At 43.8% G+C, this 15,725-nt stretch overlaps 2 protein-coding genes across 2 annotated transcripts in view; both read right to left on the bottom strand.

The window, feature by feature from the left end:
* Nucleotides 1-3: 3 nt before the first annotated feature.
* Nucleotides 4-4,990, bottom strand: zgc:113423 (uncharacterized protein LOC569178 homolog). The gene is made up of 10 exons (XM_027139742.2): nucleotides 4,783-4,990; nucleotides 4,060-4,160; nucleotides 3,673-3,750; nucleotides 2,923-3,030; nucleotides 2,397-2,748; nucleotides 1,307-1,495; nucleotides 1,110-1,231; nucleotides 754-958; nucleotides 445-648; nucleotides 4-201 (listed from the first exon to the last, which is right to left on the bottom strand). The coding sequence occupies exons 1-10, from the start codon at nucleotides 4,793-4,795 to the stop codon at nucleotides 44-46; spliced, it is 1,530 nt and encodes a 509-aa protein (XP_026995543.1). The 5' UTR covers nucleotides 4,796-4,990; the 3' UTR covers nucleotides 4-43.
* A 3,079-nt stretch (nucleotides 4,991-8,069) lies between these two features.
* nhsa (Nance-Horan syndrome a (congenital cataracts and dental anomalies)) overlaps nucleotides 8,070-15,725 on the bottom strand; it is a 44,859-nt gene continuing 37,203 nt past the window's right edge. Inside the window, exons 4-9 of the mRNA XM_027139702.2 lie at nucleotides 15,656-15,718; nucleotides 14,724-14,907; nucleotides 12,607-12,738; nucleotides 9,749-12,511; nucleotides 9,498-9,621; nucleotides 8,070-9,400 (exon numbers count right to left, since the gene is read on the bottom strand). Of these exons, the coding sequence (XP_026995503.2) occupies nucleotides 8,833-9,400; nucleotides 9,498-9,621; nucleotides 9,749-12,511; nucleotides 12,607-12,738; nucleotides 14,724-14,907; nucleotides 15,656-15,718 (3,834 nt within the window). The 3' untranslated portion in view covers nucleotides 8,070-8,832. The remainder of the gene's footprint in view (nucleotides 9,401-9,497; nucleotides 9,622-9,748; nucleotides 12,512-12,606; nucleotides 12,739-14,723; nucleotides 14,908-15,655; nucleotides 15,719-15,725) is intronic.

Genomic DNA, 15,725 nt, shown 5'->3' with positions numbered 1-15,725 from the left:
GACGTTTGTGTACTTGTGTTTCTTTTTGTTTGTTTGTTCGTGGTTACGAAGTCATCAGAGTGGCGTCTTGTGCCTGTTTGTGACATTTCTTCAGCGTGTGTCTGGTTTTCCGGATGGCGCCGTTCATGGCGTAGACACACGCCTTCCAGTTGGGTCCGTCGTCCTCCAGCTTCATGTAGGGGAAACGTTCACACAGATACTCTAAACAGGGAGAAACCACTTCATTATTCTCGTTCCTTTCATTTAGTGCGTGTGTGTGTGTGTGTGTATGTGTGTATATATATGTATGTGCGTGTGTGTGTGTGTGTGTTTGTGTATGTGTGTGTGTGTGTGTGTGTGTATATATAATGTATGTGTGTGTGTGGGTGTTTGTGTGTATATATGTGTGTGTATGTGTATATATATGTATGTGCGTGTGTGTGTGTGTGTGTGTGTGGTTGGTGCCTCTCAGTGCTGAGATCTTGTTGTGGTCCAGAGGCAGGATGCCGTACTTGGCGTTGCCGTACACGTTGCTCTGCACCAGCACCTCCTCTGGGAAGAGGAACCTGATGAGGTAGCGAGCTACGAGCGGAGGATTGGGCCTCTGTAACGCTGAGTACATGGCAACCTGAGGCACCTTCACGTCCCGATCCGGATGTCCCAGATACACTGCAGTCAGAGAGGAGAAGCTGATGAGCACATCAGAGAGATGATGATACACTGGGCTTTAGATGGGCGGAGCCTCAGAGTTTCCGAGTCTCCGCCCACACTTACCCTGAGCGACCGGCTCATACGAGTAATCGTTTTCTGACAGCGGCTCTTCGTCCGAGTCTCTCCTGAGTTTGTTTTTCAGCGCCGTCCTCTGCTGTAGCTCGTCACTGTCCCCGTCTGACAGCTCCACGTCGATCTCGGCCGCGGGCTCCGGTTTGAAGTCCTGCACCGCCGTCACTTGTTCACTGGAGACTCTCACTGCTTTAAACTGCGAACGGACAAAGTAACGAGGTGATAAAGTCACACTGCGGTAATCATCCGGCTGCTCGGCTCCGCCCCTCAAACGTCATGTCATATTCTCACCAAAACCTTTAGTCACACGGCGCTGACGCCGGAGGCTGAGATAGAACACCGTGTACCTTACGCTTTCTTTCCTTCAGTCGGATGTGTCTGGCTCCTTCGTTCATTACGGCGAGACAAGCTTTCCAGTCTTTACCTTTCTCACGCAGGTCGTGTTCTGGGTACGTCACCTGTGCCCACTCTGAGGAGAAAAAACAATGAAATCACATTAAATCTGTGTGTGTGTGTGTGTGTGTGTGTGAGTGTGTGATCTCACCTCGTATGGCTCTGATTTTTTCTGGGTTTAGTTTTTTTAATCCTCTAGCAGTGTATCCTCTAATGCTCCCATGCAGCAGCTCCTGACGGGAGAAAAGGCTGCGCATGAGGAAGCGAGCGGCCACCGTCGGTCTCACCATCGCGCCGGCCGTCGTCAACACACTGCTCGGGATGACGAACTTCCTGCTTCCTGTAGGACAAATAAGAGTGTGTCATTAAAGGTGCGGTCTCCGTTGTTTGGGAAACGCTTCAAAAACGGAGTCGGGCCGACGAACAAAACAAATACAAAACAAACGTGTAGCCAATGAGCAGAAAGGGGCGTGTCTTGTCGATATGGGCGGAGAGAGTGTTCGGTGCGCGTGTGTGACGTTAGCAGAAAGCGGTTTTAACATCGACATGGAGGATAAAAACAAAGAAAGAAAGAGAAGAAAGACTTACGATAAGGACAAGAAGTAGGACGTGTTAATATAGGATCAGCTTTCCAGCGCTGGAGAGAACTGAAGGAGCAGGAAGTCGGCCACATATTCACAGGTTGGAGTTTCCCGAGTCAATAACTCCTGAGCTAAACGCTGTTACTACACAAATAACACCTCTTTTCTATCGTAGTAATGTAGAGAGGCAGCTACAACCGCGTTTTGTGTAGTAACAGCGTTTAGCTCAGGAGTTATCGACTCGGGAAACTCCGACCTGTGAATATGTGGCCGACTTTACTTAAGACGCCGAGGCGCTTTTTTCCTTCTCGATAGGTGAGTAACGTTGGTTTTGCTTTGTTACACAGAACTAATATATGCCTTTGTCCTTTACATCATTATGCTTGTGTGGCATTTTTGCTTGTTTGTTTATCTACAATCGTATTGTTCTTCCCTATAGCTATGATAAAAACACGTTTCTTTCTGTTAGTCGCCTGGGTTACGCATGTATGTGTGGGCGGAGCTATCGATACAGGGGTGGGACCCGTTTGGGTTAGGGGCGTGTTTGTTTTGGTGATTTTATGTGTCAACATTGGCTTTCAAACAACTCAGACCGCACCTTTAAAAAACATCAACAGCGCATCAAACCTGGTGAACCTGCAACGTTAGGAAACTGTTTACCTGCAGTTCCACCGTGTGTTTGAGGATCAGGACTTTTCTGGTGCTGCTGTAAGATTTTCCTGACGGTTTGCGGAGATGAAGAGTGTCCAGCGTTGGTTTCAGGATGATCTTCTGCAATGTTCTGCTGCTCTAAGAACACGTCTCTCACACCGCGACATGCTGTGGAGATCGAACCTGACTGCTGAGGGTCATTCTTGGAAGACGGTGAGTTGGGGATTTCTGAGGTAACGATAAGGTCTAGGGTTCTTGAACCTTCAGGAGATGGAGGAACCGAGGGAGGAACTTGATGATGGAGGACGTGGTAAGATTCATCATTTATTTGGTCGACCTCTGTATCATCCAGCATGTAAATCTTCAGAAAGAACATTAAGAGTTTAAATCTCTCTTGCGAGTGCTAAACATCACGTTATCATCACAGTTACTTGGGATTTAGCAAGACGTCTGGATGTTCAGTGTAGTCCACATGAGGGAAGGGGGGGTAAGGGGAGGTTTGTGGGGATCGCTAGCGTCTGAGGCCGGTTTTTACCTCGGACTGATCCTCCTCGACGTGAATCTGATCTTCCTGAATGTGCGTCACTCTCGCCTGCAGCAACTCAAACTTCTCATCCAGCTTCTGAATGGCTTCGTACATCACCTGCAGAAACCACAACTCAGGATCAACACCAGGAAACTTACTGTAACCCTGATGGGGACCTGAGGTGTTTTACTCCTCTTACACCACAGCAACTGGCCAATAATCACAATTTATCTATTTATTATAAAAAGAGTCAACTTGTCTCTCTCTGTCTCTCTCACTGTGTCTCTCTGTCTCTCTTTAGCTCAGTCTCTCTCACTGTCTCTCTCATTGTGTCTCTCTCACTGTGTCTCTCTTTAGCTCAGTCTCTCTCTCTGTCTTTCTCACTGTGTCTCTCTTTAGCTCAGTCTCTCTCTGTCTCTCTCACTGTCTCTCTCATTGTGTCTCTCTCACTGTGTCTCTCTTTAGCTCAGTCTCTCTCACTGTCTCTATCTCTCTTTAGCTCTTTCTCTCTCTGTCACTCTCTCTCTTGCTGTCTCTCTCCTTTTGTTGCTCTCTCTCTCTCACTTTCTCTCTCTCTCTCTCTCTCTCTCTCACTTTCTCTCTCTCATGTTAAATAAACAAATTTCTCCTTACAGTAAACTTTAATGAACGCGCTCCTGTCAGATCTGCTGTAATAGAGAACTAATCAACGCCACCTGACCAATCACAATCCAGACCTCAGCAGCACCGTAGATTAACACCGAATATGATGATTGTTACCTGACAGTAGGCGAGAATTTCTCCCAGAGTCCTTAACGGATCGGTGCCAAAGATTTCTGTAGACGTCTCACTCTTTCCCTTCAGACAGAAAGAGTGAAATCTCTAATCAGTTTATCGTACTGTTCATGTCAGGGACACGAGACGATAGAACGTCCTTTAGATTGGAGCACGTTAAAGACTTGCTGCTGAACACCAGAGCAACATTAATAAACAGGAGCTAGCAGTAGATTCTGCGTTATATAATAATCACATTCAATAATAAACTACATCGATCACTCATAATGATATAAAAGGTAATGATGCGAGTTTCCCGTTAATTCTGTATTTTTATGAGATAAACAAGAAGGTAAATAAATGGAGTGTAAATGAGAGAACAGAGTTGAGTACAGTGGAGTCAGTCGGGGAGCTGCAGGCTGTGTGATTGTCGCCCCCTGCAGGACTGCTGCCTAAACTACACGCCCTGATCTCCAGTTTAGTCTCCCAGTCATCTGTAGGAAACATAAACACACTGAATAAAGAGGAAAAGCAACAAAAAAACAGACATTTAACAATCCCGAGAGCTCTGATGAAACATTCAGACACCTAAAGAAACATTAATACCGGATTATTCCTGGAATTAGACTTTTAGAAACATAAAAAGGTCAAAAAACGTGTCCTAAATTTCCTCCCAGTCCCTTTACACGTGCCCTACATGACGCCTTGTTCACTAGGAGGTCATTTAGGATACAGCGCTCTGTCTGTACAAATAACCCTGTGTGTGTGTGTGCGTGTGTGTGTATGTATGTATATGTGTGTGTGTGTGTGTATATGTGTATGTATGTGTGTGTGCCTGTATGTGTATGTGTGTGCCTGTGTGTATGTATGTGTGTGCCTGTGTGTGTATGTGTATGTGTGTGTGTGTTTTCTAACATTTACTGCTATAATCTAAGCTACAAAAGATCCGTAAGTGTGAATGGACGTGCAGAAGAAACACAACAGCAGCTGCGCTTCTTTCAGCTCACACTCTTCCCTTTCTTTTCTTCCCTTTCTTTTCTTTCCTTTCTTTCTCTCTTTTCTTTTCTTTTCCTTTCTTTCTCCGTCTCAGGGCGCAGTACAAACCCCAGCCCTTACCGTGTGCAGACATGATCCGCAGTGTTTGTGTGTCTTGCTGCTGGTCGCTGATGTTAAACAGAAGGTGGATGTTTATTTTAGTGAAACTGCTCAGTTCCTCCTTGCACACGGACACTGAGCGGTGAACTGCGCATGCGCGGATACCGCGTTCCGGCCGTTCGAGAACGCACAGTGGTCGTGATTTAAAGGTGCAATGTTCATCCTCACACCGAGTGTAAATCCGCTTTGTTTAACATTTATATCCATGCAAAATAACTAATCTCGCCAGTGTTACATTCAGTGATGATTCCTCCTCACACTGTTTAACATCCTGGACCATAATCTGTATAATAATCTGTGTAATAATTAATATAATAAACTGTAATATTCTGTGTAATAATATGTAATATACTGTGTATTAATTTGTATAATAATCTGTAATCATTTGTGTAATAATCTGTATAATAATCTGTGCAATATTCTGTTTAATAATCTGTAATAATCTGTGCAATAATTTATATAATAATCTGTAATATTCTGTGCAATAATATGTATAATAATCTGTGCAATAATCTGTACCCATAGCACGTGTCTCTGTGTCAGATTATAACATGGAGATCCTCTATCTATAGACCTGGATTAAAGAAATGACGAAGCTGCTCACGTCATCAATCAGTGTGAACAGGACATCAACTGGAGACGACAACATACTGAATAAACACAGTGAGTTTATGCTCGTTTCATACAAATAACAAAGCTTCCTAGTTTTAGAGAGAGTTTAAAAGGTGTTGGTGTGGGGGGGCTGTGTGTATTTATATATATATATATATACATATATACATACACACATTAATATTAAAACACATAAGTGAAAGAACACATGCTTTAATATTAATGAATAATGATGATGATGATGATGATGTCTTCAGTTTTCTCTCTTAAAAGTTCTCACATCTCATGTTCTGATCTCAGAAACACTTTCCTTTCCTTTTCTTGTGATTATCTTTAAACATTGTTATCTTTAATATGTCATTTGATCACACACACATACACACACACACACACACACACACACACACACACACACAAACTCTCACACACAAACACACAGCAAAAATAGTGTTGTTTAAAGCGGTCACATTTATTGGCGTTCTCTGTAAACACACAAACACACACACACACATACACACACACACACACACACACACACACACACACACACACACACACACAGCAGCTCATCAAACTGCTGCACAGCTTAATGGCAGAATTTACCACCAGAGTTTACTAAATAAATACAAGACTCAAAACAGCTCCAAGAAAAAAAATATACAAAAGGTTGGAATTCATGTAAACTCTAAAAACATTTTTTACAATATTTTTTTTTTTATGAAAAGTAATATTTGAAAAAGAGTCATATATACAGACACACACCTACATATGTACACAAATCTTTACAAAACTTACAAAAGTGATGCTTACTGGTTGTTCAAAGCTTTCGGTCAGAGTGAGGTGTCGCTCGTACCAAAACACACACACACACACACACACACACACACACACACACACACACACACACACACACACACACACACACAATCAGCATTAACGAGGTGTTTGTCTGCGTGGTATAGTTGTGTTACAGGAACATGCCTGGTGTGTGTTACATGCACCGTTCTTTCTTTTTTTCTTTCTTTTTTTTTCTTTACTACAGCAAAAGACAAGACTTCATGTAGTCGTCTGTATCAGTGCAATAACACGGTCTAAGTTGCTGGAATGAATATTTTGTTTCTCTGCGTTTTTGCCTTTTCAGTTTAAAGCGACTGTAAACCGTAATTATTTGCTTTGTTTTGCAAATTTCCACCTTTTCATTTTTTTCCCAGCTAAACAGCACAGAATCCCAAACGACTTCCTAACGCATATACGGGGTGTTAATTAAGGCTACAACACTTTGTGTTATTGTCTGTTTATAGTCACACAAAATGTCTTTGAAACTAGTGCAGCCATAAACAGCCGTCCCCTCACCGGCGTCTCGGCGTCTCACGCTACAGAGAAACCACAAAACGTCCTGAACTTCCAGCTCTTGCTTCATCTCGGTCTGTTACACGGTGCTGACGCCGGAGACTCCTTCAACACACGGAGTCACTTCTCCTTACAAACGATGGATGTAGATCGTAACGGTGAGTGAGCTGTTACTATAGAAACCATAACAAATCTGAACAAACGTGTTCAAATAAACGTGCAGTTTGTGGCTGCACTACTGTCAGAGCTGCTGTTAGAGAATTAATCAACACCTGAATACCTGTTACACCGCCGGAGCTCTGGATTGTGATTGGTCGGAACCAATCACAATACAGAGCTCCGGCGGTGTAACAGCTCTGAGTCTACACAAGATGTTGGATTATACTTTATAGAATGAAAAACAAAACAAACTATAAGTAACTTAATGAAATTAAATATTTATGGACGGTTACGGAGCTCCACCTATCAGGACTCGGCAGCTAAAAGGACACGTTAGCATGAACATGTTAGCTTATCGTTGCTACATTAAAGTGGTTAAAGGTGTCTTTCGGACCAGTGTTGTGTTTCTTTACTAGAGCTTAATCATCTCACGATAAAAACGTAACGTTCGACACGTTCATAAATAAAACGTCTTAAATCTTTCCTACATCACAGGATCTTTTCAGAGGATTTTTGTCCCTTAGTACCAAAAGTAAATAATTTAAAAAAAAATTATTTCTGTTTATGAGAAATACCAAATCCAGTCTCTCATTAACAAAACTGAAAATCTTAGTAATCTTCATTACATAAACATTTCTAAACACCTACAGTAACACACACTAACCTGCTCCTTCACACACACACACACACACCACTGCACTTCTCCTTTCGTTACATTATACTAGCCTTTTTATGCTTTTTTGTCGTTAACATTTCGAATCCCTTCTTTCTTCCACCGACATCACATTTGCCTGCTTTTCCGACACACACCACGATCTCGGTACGATCCTTTATAGCCCGACTTAAACTAAAACCTTCTGCACTTAAGTTAAACCTCATTACACCTTTTTTTCATTCATTCATCTTCTACCGCTTATCCGAACTTCTCGGGTCACGGGGAGCCTGTGTCTATCTCAGGCGTCATCGGGCATCGAGGCAGGATACACCCTGGACGGAGTGCCAACCCATCACAGGGCACACACACACTCTCATTCACTCACACACTCACACACTACGGACAATTTTCCAGAGATGCCAATCAACCTACCATGCATGTCTTTGGACCGGGGGAGGAAACCGGAGTACCCGGAGGAAACCCCAGAGGCACGGGGAGGTGGGAATCGAACCCCCGAACCTGGAGGTGTGAGGCAAACATACGAACCACTAAGCCACCGTGACCCCCTCACTACACCTCAGTTTGTTTTTTCCTTTCGTTTCTTTAATGGTCAAAGGTGTTGAAGATCTTCAAACTGATCAGACGCACTCATCTAATATACAAACGATCACATGATATTTTTCTTACCACTAAAAGGGATTAATCCCATATCATTACTTAAGATATTTTTGCATATTTTATTTTGCGTAATATGACCATTTGTGAGAAGTGCAAATATAAAGCGAGAGTTAACCCGCAGAACGATTCCGCCGGATGAGGGTCGTTTCAAGCTAAATTCAGATTGATCTTCTGACACGCTATAAAATATTTGTTCGGAAAATCGACTCATTGCTACAACAGTGTAAAAGGCCACTATCTGATTGTCCTATGTTTCTCAATCATGGACATTTTTATATTAATTTCACAGTTATTGCCCAAATAAAATGCAATAATAACATTTTTAAAACGAGCTTTTCTGCATAACGCTAATAGTACGACAAAAGTCCGCTACATATACAGTATGTTGACGATTTCATGAGTTGTAAACTTTTTTTTTCAAATGGGCTACAAAAGGGCAGCAACTCTTAAGTCTAAATCCACTTAATCAATCTTTAAAAAAAACAAACAGCTTTAGAAATTTTGATTGTGTTTTTTTTTTTTTTTTTATAAACACTGGCAGAAGACGCATTCTTTGTTTAAGAGGAACGGTCATCATGTGGACTTCCATCCGAATTTTCCGTTTCCCCTTCAGAAATCGCCTGCATGGGTGTCGTGAACAGCCGACTGCGTGTGCTGTAACGACTGCTGTTTGAGGCTGGTGGTAACCTTGAACGACCTGATCTGGAAGAACTAAAGACTTTTGTGGAGAACCCCTCGACGTTGGCTTTCGGGTAGGGGCTATGAAGAACCTCGACCGATTTCTCCGGAGAGTGCGGCTGGAATGGCGAAGGGAAACCTTCAGGATGCTTTGCATCTTCTGACAGGGTGTCACCGAATGTTCTTGATGCAATGGGACTTTTTAGGATCTCAGTAGCTGATATGCGATAGCTGGAATCAGAGCGACTTCCTCTTTTAAGAAGAAGCTGTTTGAATTCCTCATTGGAAGTGTTCGACTTTTTGACACTCCTGTATATTTGGCTCGGCGCTCGTAGGGAGCTTGGTGTAACTGGCGCACTCGGGGACGTGGCAGGAGAAGCACCCAAGGAAGTCCGAACGGCCGAATCTCCTTTTGAGTCCTTTCGGCCAAGGACTTTCCTTTTTGACCTTAAATGGCAGATAGCAATAAATTCTAATTTATCTATAGCAGAAATTTGGTAAAAACAACATACAGAATTAGTTCAAAACCTGTAGTGAATCGTACCTGTGGATCATGGCGAAGAGATCCTCGGTTGTACGAGCTTTACTAGGGGAAAGGAAAACACTGTCGTCCTCGGTTGTTGATTCGTCGGTTAAAGGGGACACTACTGGATCACTAGTTGTTGATTCTGCAAAGGAATTTCAACAGTACATCTCTTTTGATCTGCTTTATACATTCGAGTTACAATGTGAGTAGATAAGAAGGTAGCCAGGAAGGTTCGAGTTAAGAGGACAGATTCTGGAGCAGTGACTAACCTTTGCTGAAGTAATCCTCTGTATCGGGTGTAGACGCTTCACCTACGGTTTCCTGTGAGGCACTTCTGGTTACACCACCTGATGATACGGATTCCTCTCCATGATTGCTGTTATTGCTAATTGGATCAATGTCTGATGAATCTTGAGATGAGTGAAGGATTAAGTCAGGCACTTGATCAAATTTCTCAGATCTTGTAGGGATTCTAACATCATGATCAGGTGGCGATTCTGTTTTGGGGTTTTCTTCTGTTGCCTCAAGAGTCACTTCCTGGTCCTTCTCTGTTCCCATACTGATCTGAGGGAAAGGTTCTTCTGGTTCAGCGGGTAACTTTTGACCCTTTGATATGTCTGCCATCATATTATCTCTGCTCACTTGTTCAGAAGATGAACTGAAAGTGTTCACGCTCCAAAGATGTGTCGGAGCTATCCTGTCGAATCTGTTTCTTGTAAAGGAAATCCTCGGTTTAGACACAAACTCCTGTTCATCTGTAGGAGTAAACAATGGTTCACAGTTATCTTGAGACAGGAATTCACTGGTGAGGAGTCTATAAGGTGGAGGCTTCCTGGTCTCGTTGAGTTTGCTTATGGTGGGTCTCTTGGGTCTAGTGGAAGCATCTGTGCAAAGCAGATTGTGGTTTTCTTCATCAGGTTTGCTAACTGAACGTAGCTGGACAGAATGAAGCATCATGGGGGTGATTTCTAAAGGAACGGTGTTGCCAGATTCAACATTTTCAGCCACCGCCACTTTGTATTTGCTGTCGTTAAGGATACGGATGTGGTTTCTTGGGGTAAAAGGCTTCTTGCCATTGTGAAAGGCACTTAGGTTGAGGTGAGTAGGGGGTATAATGGGTAGCTCAAGGTCCTTTTTGGATGTGCGCTTCTGCACTGAAGTGAGGGAGGACTTTCTCTCTGGGACTTTTGGTTTTCTTTTTCCACCAGTGGGGGACAAAGCATTAGGGTTTGGAAAAAAAGCAGATGAAGATGTTGGTGTTTCAGACTGGCTTGAATAGCCACTGGAAGGGGAGGCTAGATTTACCAACTTCTCTGGTGAGGGCAGTCGAAATTCAGATTCCCCAGGTGGCAGTGAAGGAGTGGTTGCCCTCGAGCCAGACTGTGACTCTAAGCTCTCTTGTGATCTCCTGCATTCACTGACTGTGGTCCCGGTAGCAGTGCTGGAATTTGACAAAGTTGCATAAGTATCATTGGACTTTAAGGCATTCACAAGCCAGGGATCTGCATAGTCTGACTTCACAGATACATTGTTCTTTACGGACTGTTTGTCTGTGGAGCCAAGCAAAGCCACATCTGGAATCTGATTAGAAATTTGCCCATCCGAGGCCTCCAACATCTGCTCACCCTCTGGCTGGTCAGAGGGGTCACTTGCTGCCAATAGAAAATCCCTGTCGTTGGAAGACACTGGTAAGTTCTGCTCATTCGTTATCTTTGGTTTACTTGTTTCAGGAGCTAATCCATCATGACTGCTCGTTTTTTTTAATGATGAGCAGCGTTCTGGAGGCGATGGCTTCACTTTTGGCTTCCTTAGAGAATGACGGTGTCTTCCGTTTGATGCATGACCTTTGTACTCTTCCTTTGGCTGGTCGACAGATGCATAGTTGTATGTGAAACTTTTACTACCTTTAAGACCACAGTCAAAGTGCATGGAGGTAAAGTAGCCCTCGGCATCCACAGAGAAGTATGATGTCGTGTCAGCCTTGTCAGACGGAGGCTTATCTAAGCTATCAATCGTGGCTATGCTAACAAAACTGGGGCACTCAAGGCAGGACTCCCCATCCCTAGAGTGTTCAAGGCTGAAGTTGAGACAGGACCTGTTGTCCTTATGTTGAGGATAGCTCCACTCAGCTTCATTTGCATTGCTAACTCCAGCATCATCAAGCATTTCAGTTACAGTGGAAGCAAATGATCCTGTTCGGTGACCCCCTATACCTTGCAGGCTGCCTCCGGAGTACGGCTCAGCAGACTCTTCGGTGATGTTAAGCGCTGTGTTTAGAGACAGTTCCGAGTCACAGTGTGTCAGTGGTGGTGAGGCAGCAGGAGGAATCGTCTCTGATGTCTGTGATGGACATGTGGAACTGCTGCCACTCCAGTTTCCACTGGAAGACTGGTGGTCCTCCCGGTGGTCCAGCTGGCTGGCTAGAACTCCAGCATTGGAGTGAATAGGGCTGCTGAAAGTGTCAGAACTCGACGACATCTCATCAGTTTTACAAGGCAGACAGGACCTACCTCTCTGCATCCACACATGCTCTGGGCTCTCAGGATGCTGGTTAAAGCTTCCTAGCTGTGTGTCTATCTGTACCTGGTCATCAGTGCTCTCTTCATCTTTTAGCATGTCCTCTCCTGGTACCAGAAGGAATTTTTCTCCTTCGAATGATGAAAGATCTCTGTCTTCTTCTTCATCATTATCACTAAGGATTTGGACTTTGTCGAATAATCGCGTGCCTTCTCGAGGAAGGCTTTGTGAGCGCAAATGGGAGCTGATGGAGGTGGCATGGAACATGGTATCTGAACTGTCTGGCAGGGATGGTATGTTTCCTGTGGAATGGGAAAGTGGAAAAGTCGCACTCTGACCCCTCTGAGCTCTGATCCGTCTGCGAGATGGTGCTACAACAGCAATCAGGAAGTCTTCCGTCTGGCAGCCAGAGTCCCTGGTGTTGAGACAAGTGAGTGTGAGGTCCTTCTGGCAAGTTTCAGGGCTGGAGTGCACTAGGACAGTCTGCTCGCTAGCCACGGCTGACTCATCAGAGTCTAGAAAAGGAAGAGAATACCGTTTATTAAGTGCTTACCTGTAAAGTGGTGACCAAAATTCTACTAGCTGTGGTAAGATTTGAAGGTTTACATGCCTAAGTCTTGACACACTGGTCTGGGAATGCCCGTGATAGTTTTCCTTCTTCTTAGTTTCCGTCTCCTCTGTAGCACTGACTGTGAGTAGACTAGCGAGCAGCGAACACTGGCGTCTCTGTCGAACCCGGCCCCTGTAAAGAGAGCCAAGACATGAGGAACTGCTCTCTGCCAAACCCTCCTGTTTCTCACACTCTGCCCTCACGGAGACAGTTAACTCTAGCCGCTAACCGTCTCATGTTATTTCCCACAATATAATTAAACCCAAGATTTAGGCTTTAAAACACTGATTGCATTGTTGTTGTTTTTTTAAATAAATGATGTTAATGGAAGGAGTTTAATGCTGGGCAACAAAACACAAATTCATGCACGGGGAAAAAAAAGGGAGTCACGGCACAGTAATGACAACAGATCAACAGACAATCGCCGAAAAAAGAACCACCCAAAAATCGTATTATCGCTAGCAATTAATTCGAGTTTGTAGGCGTTGATTAGCTTTACGGAAATCTTCATGAAATTCATGCTTTTATATTCAGTGTTAGCGGATAAAAGGATAAACCTATCCTATCCTATATGACGGATAAAAGGTGGATACGGATCGGATCAAACGTCGAACGTGTTAAGCGACTAGGAGTTAGTTTAACCAATTATTATAAAGATCACTTCCTGATTATTTAAAGCTTTCATTCGAGTCCAGAGGGGATTAATTCGCTCAGCCCCTTTTGTTATTTTAATGCAGCTAATTAGCATGCGTGGAGCAGCGTCTCACAGCTTTGCATTTCTGGCACGAATGAAGGTTCGAGGGCAGCCAGAAAGTCGTCAGCTTTTATTACGTGACTCGCAAATTTTGAATTACGTTTCAAATGATTGTGTCTATCGAACCCTTACAATCCAAACATCTATATACTTTCCCTCTCTTTTCATCTGTAGCTAGTTTTTTTGGTGGGTTTGGGAGAGATGAGGTATGGACATTAATGGACATTTAAAAGATCTCACTGAGGAAGGCAGGTGCCGCCGAGGGACGAGCAGCGATGGAGAAATCCTCTGAAAACCACACGCACAGTTCAGGGCATGTACAAAAGAAAGAAAAGAAGAAACTACAGACTCGTGTGTGTGAGGAGAACCGTACCTCAGAGCCGCCTCAGACACGGATGAAGAAAACACATTATTACAGTTTTTATGTTTGTGATTAAATAATTACAAACTGTAATCAATCTCATGTTGTAATAAAACCTGATGCAGATGTAAATTACAAACCCTCATGCGTTAACTGTTAGCATTCACATGATGTTGAGTTAAAGTTTGCACTGTTCTCCATTCGGTTACACTAAACCTGATCAAATATCTAGCTCCTTCATCATTATCTACAGGAATACAGCATTAAAGTGGGTATAAGAACAGACTCCCTTATTAAAGGTGGGGTCTCCGATTTTTGAGAAATGCTTCAGAACACCGAGTCGAGCCGAATAATAAACAAAATCAAAATAAAAACAAAACTAACGTGTAGCCAATGAGCAGAAAGGGGCGGGGCTTGTCGATATGGGCGGAGAGAGTGTTCAGTGCGCATGTGTGACATTAGCAGAAAGCGGTTTTAACATCGACATGGAGGATAAAAACAATCGATAAAGGGGTGGGACCCGTTTGGGTTAGGGGCGTGTTTGTTTTGGTGATTTTATATGTCAACATTGGCTTTCAAACAACGCAGACCGCACCTTTAAAAAACATCAACAGCGCATCAAACCTGGTGAACCTGCAACATTAGGAAACTCTCTTCCCTTCAGCTATGATAAAGACACATTTCTTTGTGTTAGTCGCCTGGGTTACGTATGTATGTGTGGGCGGAGCTATCGATACAGGGGTGGGACCCGTTTGGGGTTAGGGGCGTGTTTGTTTTGGTGATTTTATATGTCAACATTGGCTTTCAAAAATCAGAGACCTCACCTTTAACTCCCTCTCACTCAGTCCCACTGAACACTGATCATTACTCAGTCTGAAGTCAGGATGAAGCACTAAACTAGCTTTAGGGAAAGGATTCGTTTAAAAACAAACTCAGTCTATCTAAAGTGAGATGTGAACTCACACGGCGCTGTCTGGTTCGGTTTAGATGCTTTGAGTTTACCTGTGACATCAATGGGCACAACGCAGGACACGATGGCCTGTGATTGGCTCTTCATTCTGTCCTCAGGAGTCGGTAACGGCAGAGTGACACTCCAGTTGGTCTGTGTGTCCAGCGGAGAGGGAATGTTGGGAATCGGGAACTTAGATCTGTGACCTAAAGACACGTAATCAGGATCGGAGTCCACCTGGGAACGTGAGACATGACACAGGGAGATATGTTTATATAACAGTGTGGGAGAGAGAGAGAGAGAGAGAGAGAGAGAGAGAGAGAGAGAGAGAGAGAGAGAGAGAGAGAGAGATGGGGTGTTGTATTAGAGATCAGTGTTTGTAAAGCAGAACACACTCTGTGTGTGTGTGTGTGTGTGTGTGTGTGTGTGTGTGTGTGTGTGTGTGTGTGTGTGTGTGTTTGCTCACCCTATCCAACTTGTTCAGTATGAAGTTAAATTAAACACTTACCTCACAGTGTGCAGAATGTGAGCTAACTGCGATGCTGAGAGTGTGTCAGCTTCCAATATATACACAATGTACACACACACACACACACACCATAAACAGGGTCAAAGTCAGGCGAGGCCTCACAATAAGTGGGGTTCACAAAGCAGGTGGTTACCATGGAAACCTCTCACAAAGAGGGGCTGTGTGTGTGTGTGTGTGTGTGTGTGTGTGTGTGTCTGTGTGTGTGTGTGTGTGCGCGCACGTGTGTCCAGACTATTAAACTCAAATAATAGTTATGTGTCTGTCCAAAACAGATACCAGTGAGTAGTGAGGGTTAAGTGAGGGGTTAGGGGATTGTTGTTTAGGGGCCACTGGTAAGGGGTTAGGGATAAGGGGTTAGTGATAAGGGGTTAGGGATTAGAGGTTAGGGATTAGAGGTTAGGGACTAGGGACTAGAGATTAGGGGACAGTGTGACACGCTGAGCTCGGATGCTGTACCTGTCTGCTCCATCGAGAGAAGTGGCAACATTCAGTAGGGGAAGACGATCGAACACTTTCAAACTATAAC

The sequence above is a fragment of the Tachysurus fulvidraco genome, chromosome 23 (genome assembly GCF_022655615.1).
Source record: "Tachysurus fulvidraco isolate hzauxx_2018 chromosome 23, HZAU_PFXX_2.0, whole genome shotgun sequence".
Lineage (NCBI taxonomy): Eukaryota > Metazoa > Chordata > Actinopteri > Siluriformes > Bagridae > Tachysurus > Tachysurus fulvidraco.
This window is presented reverse-complemented; position numbering and strand designations above follow the sequence as displayed.

Bases quoted from the DNA above. Each gene is read 5' to 3' on its own strand.
- zgc:113423 (XM_027139742.2), bottom strand. The intron at 1,496-2,396 runs GTAAACAGTTTC...TTTGTCCTACAG, and splicing joins AACACACGGTGGAACTGCAG to GAAGCAGGAAGTTCGTCATC. The intron at 649-753 runs GTAAGTGTGGGC...CTCTGACTGCAG, and splicing joins GTATGAGCCGGTCGCTCAGG to TGTATCTGGGACATCCGGAT.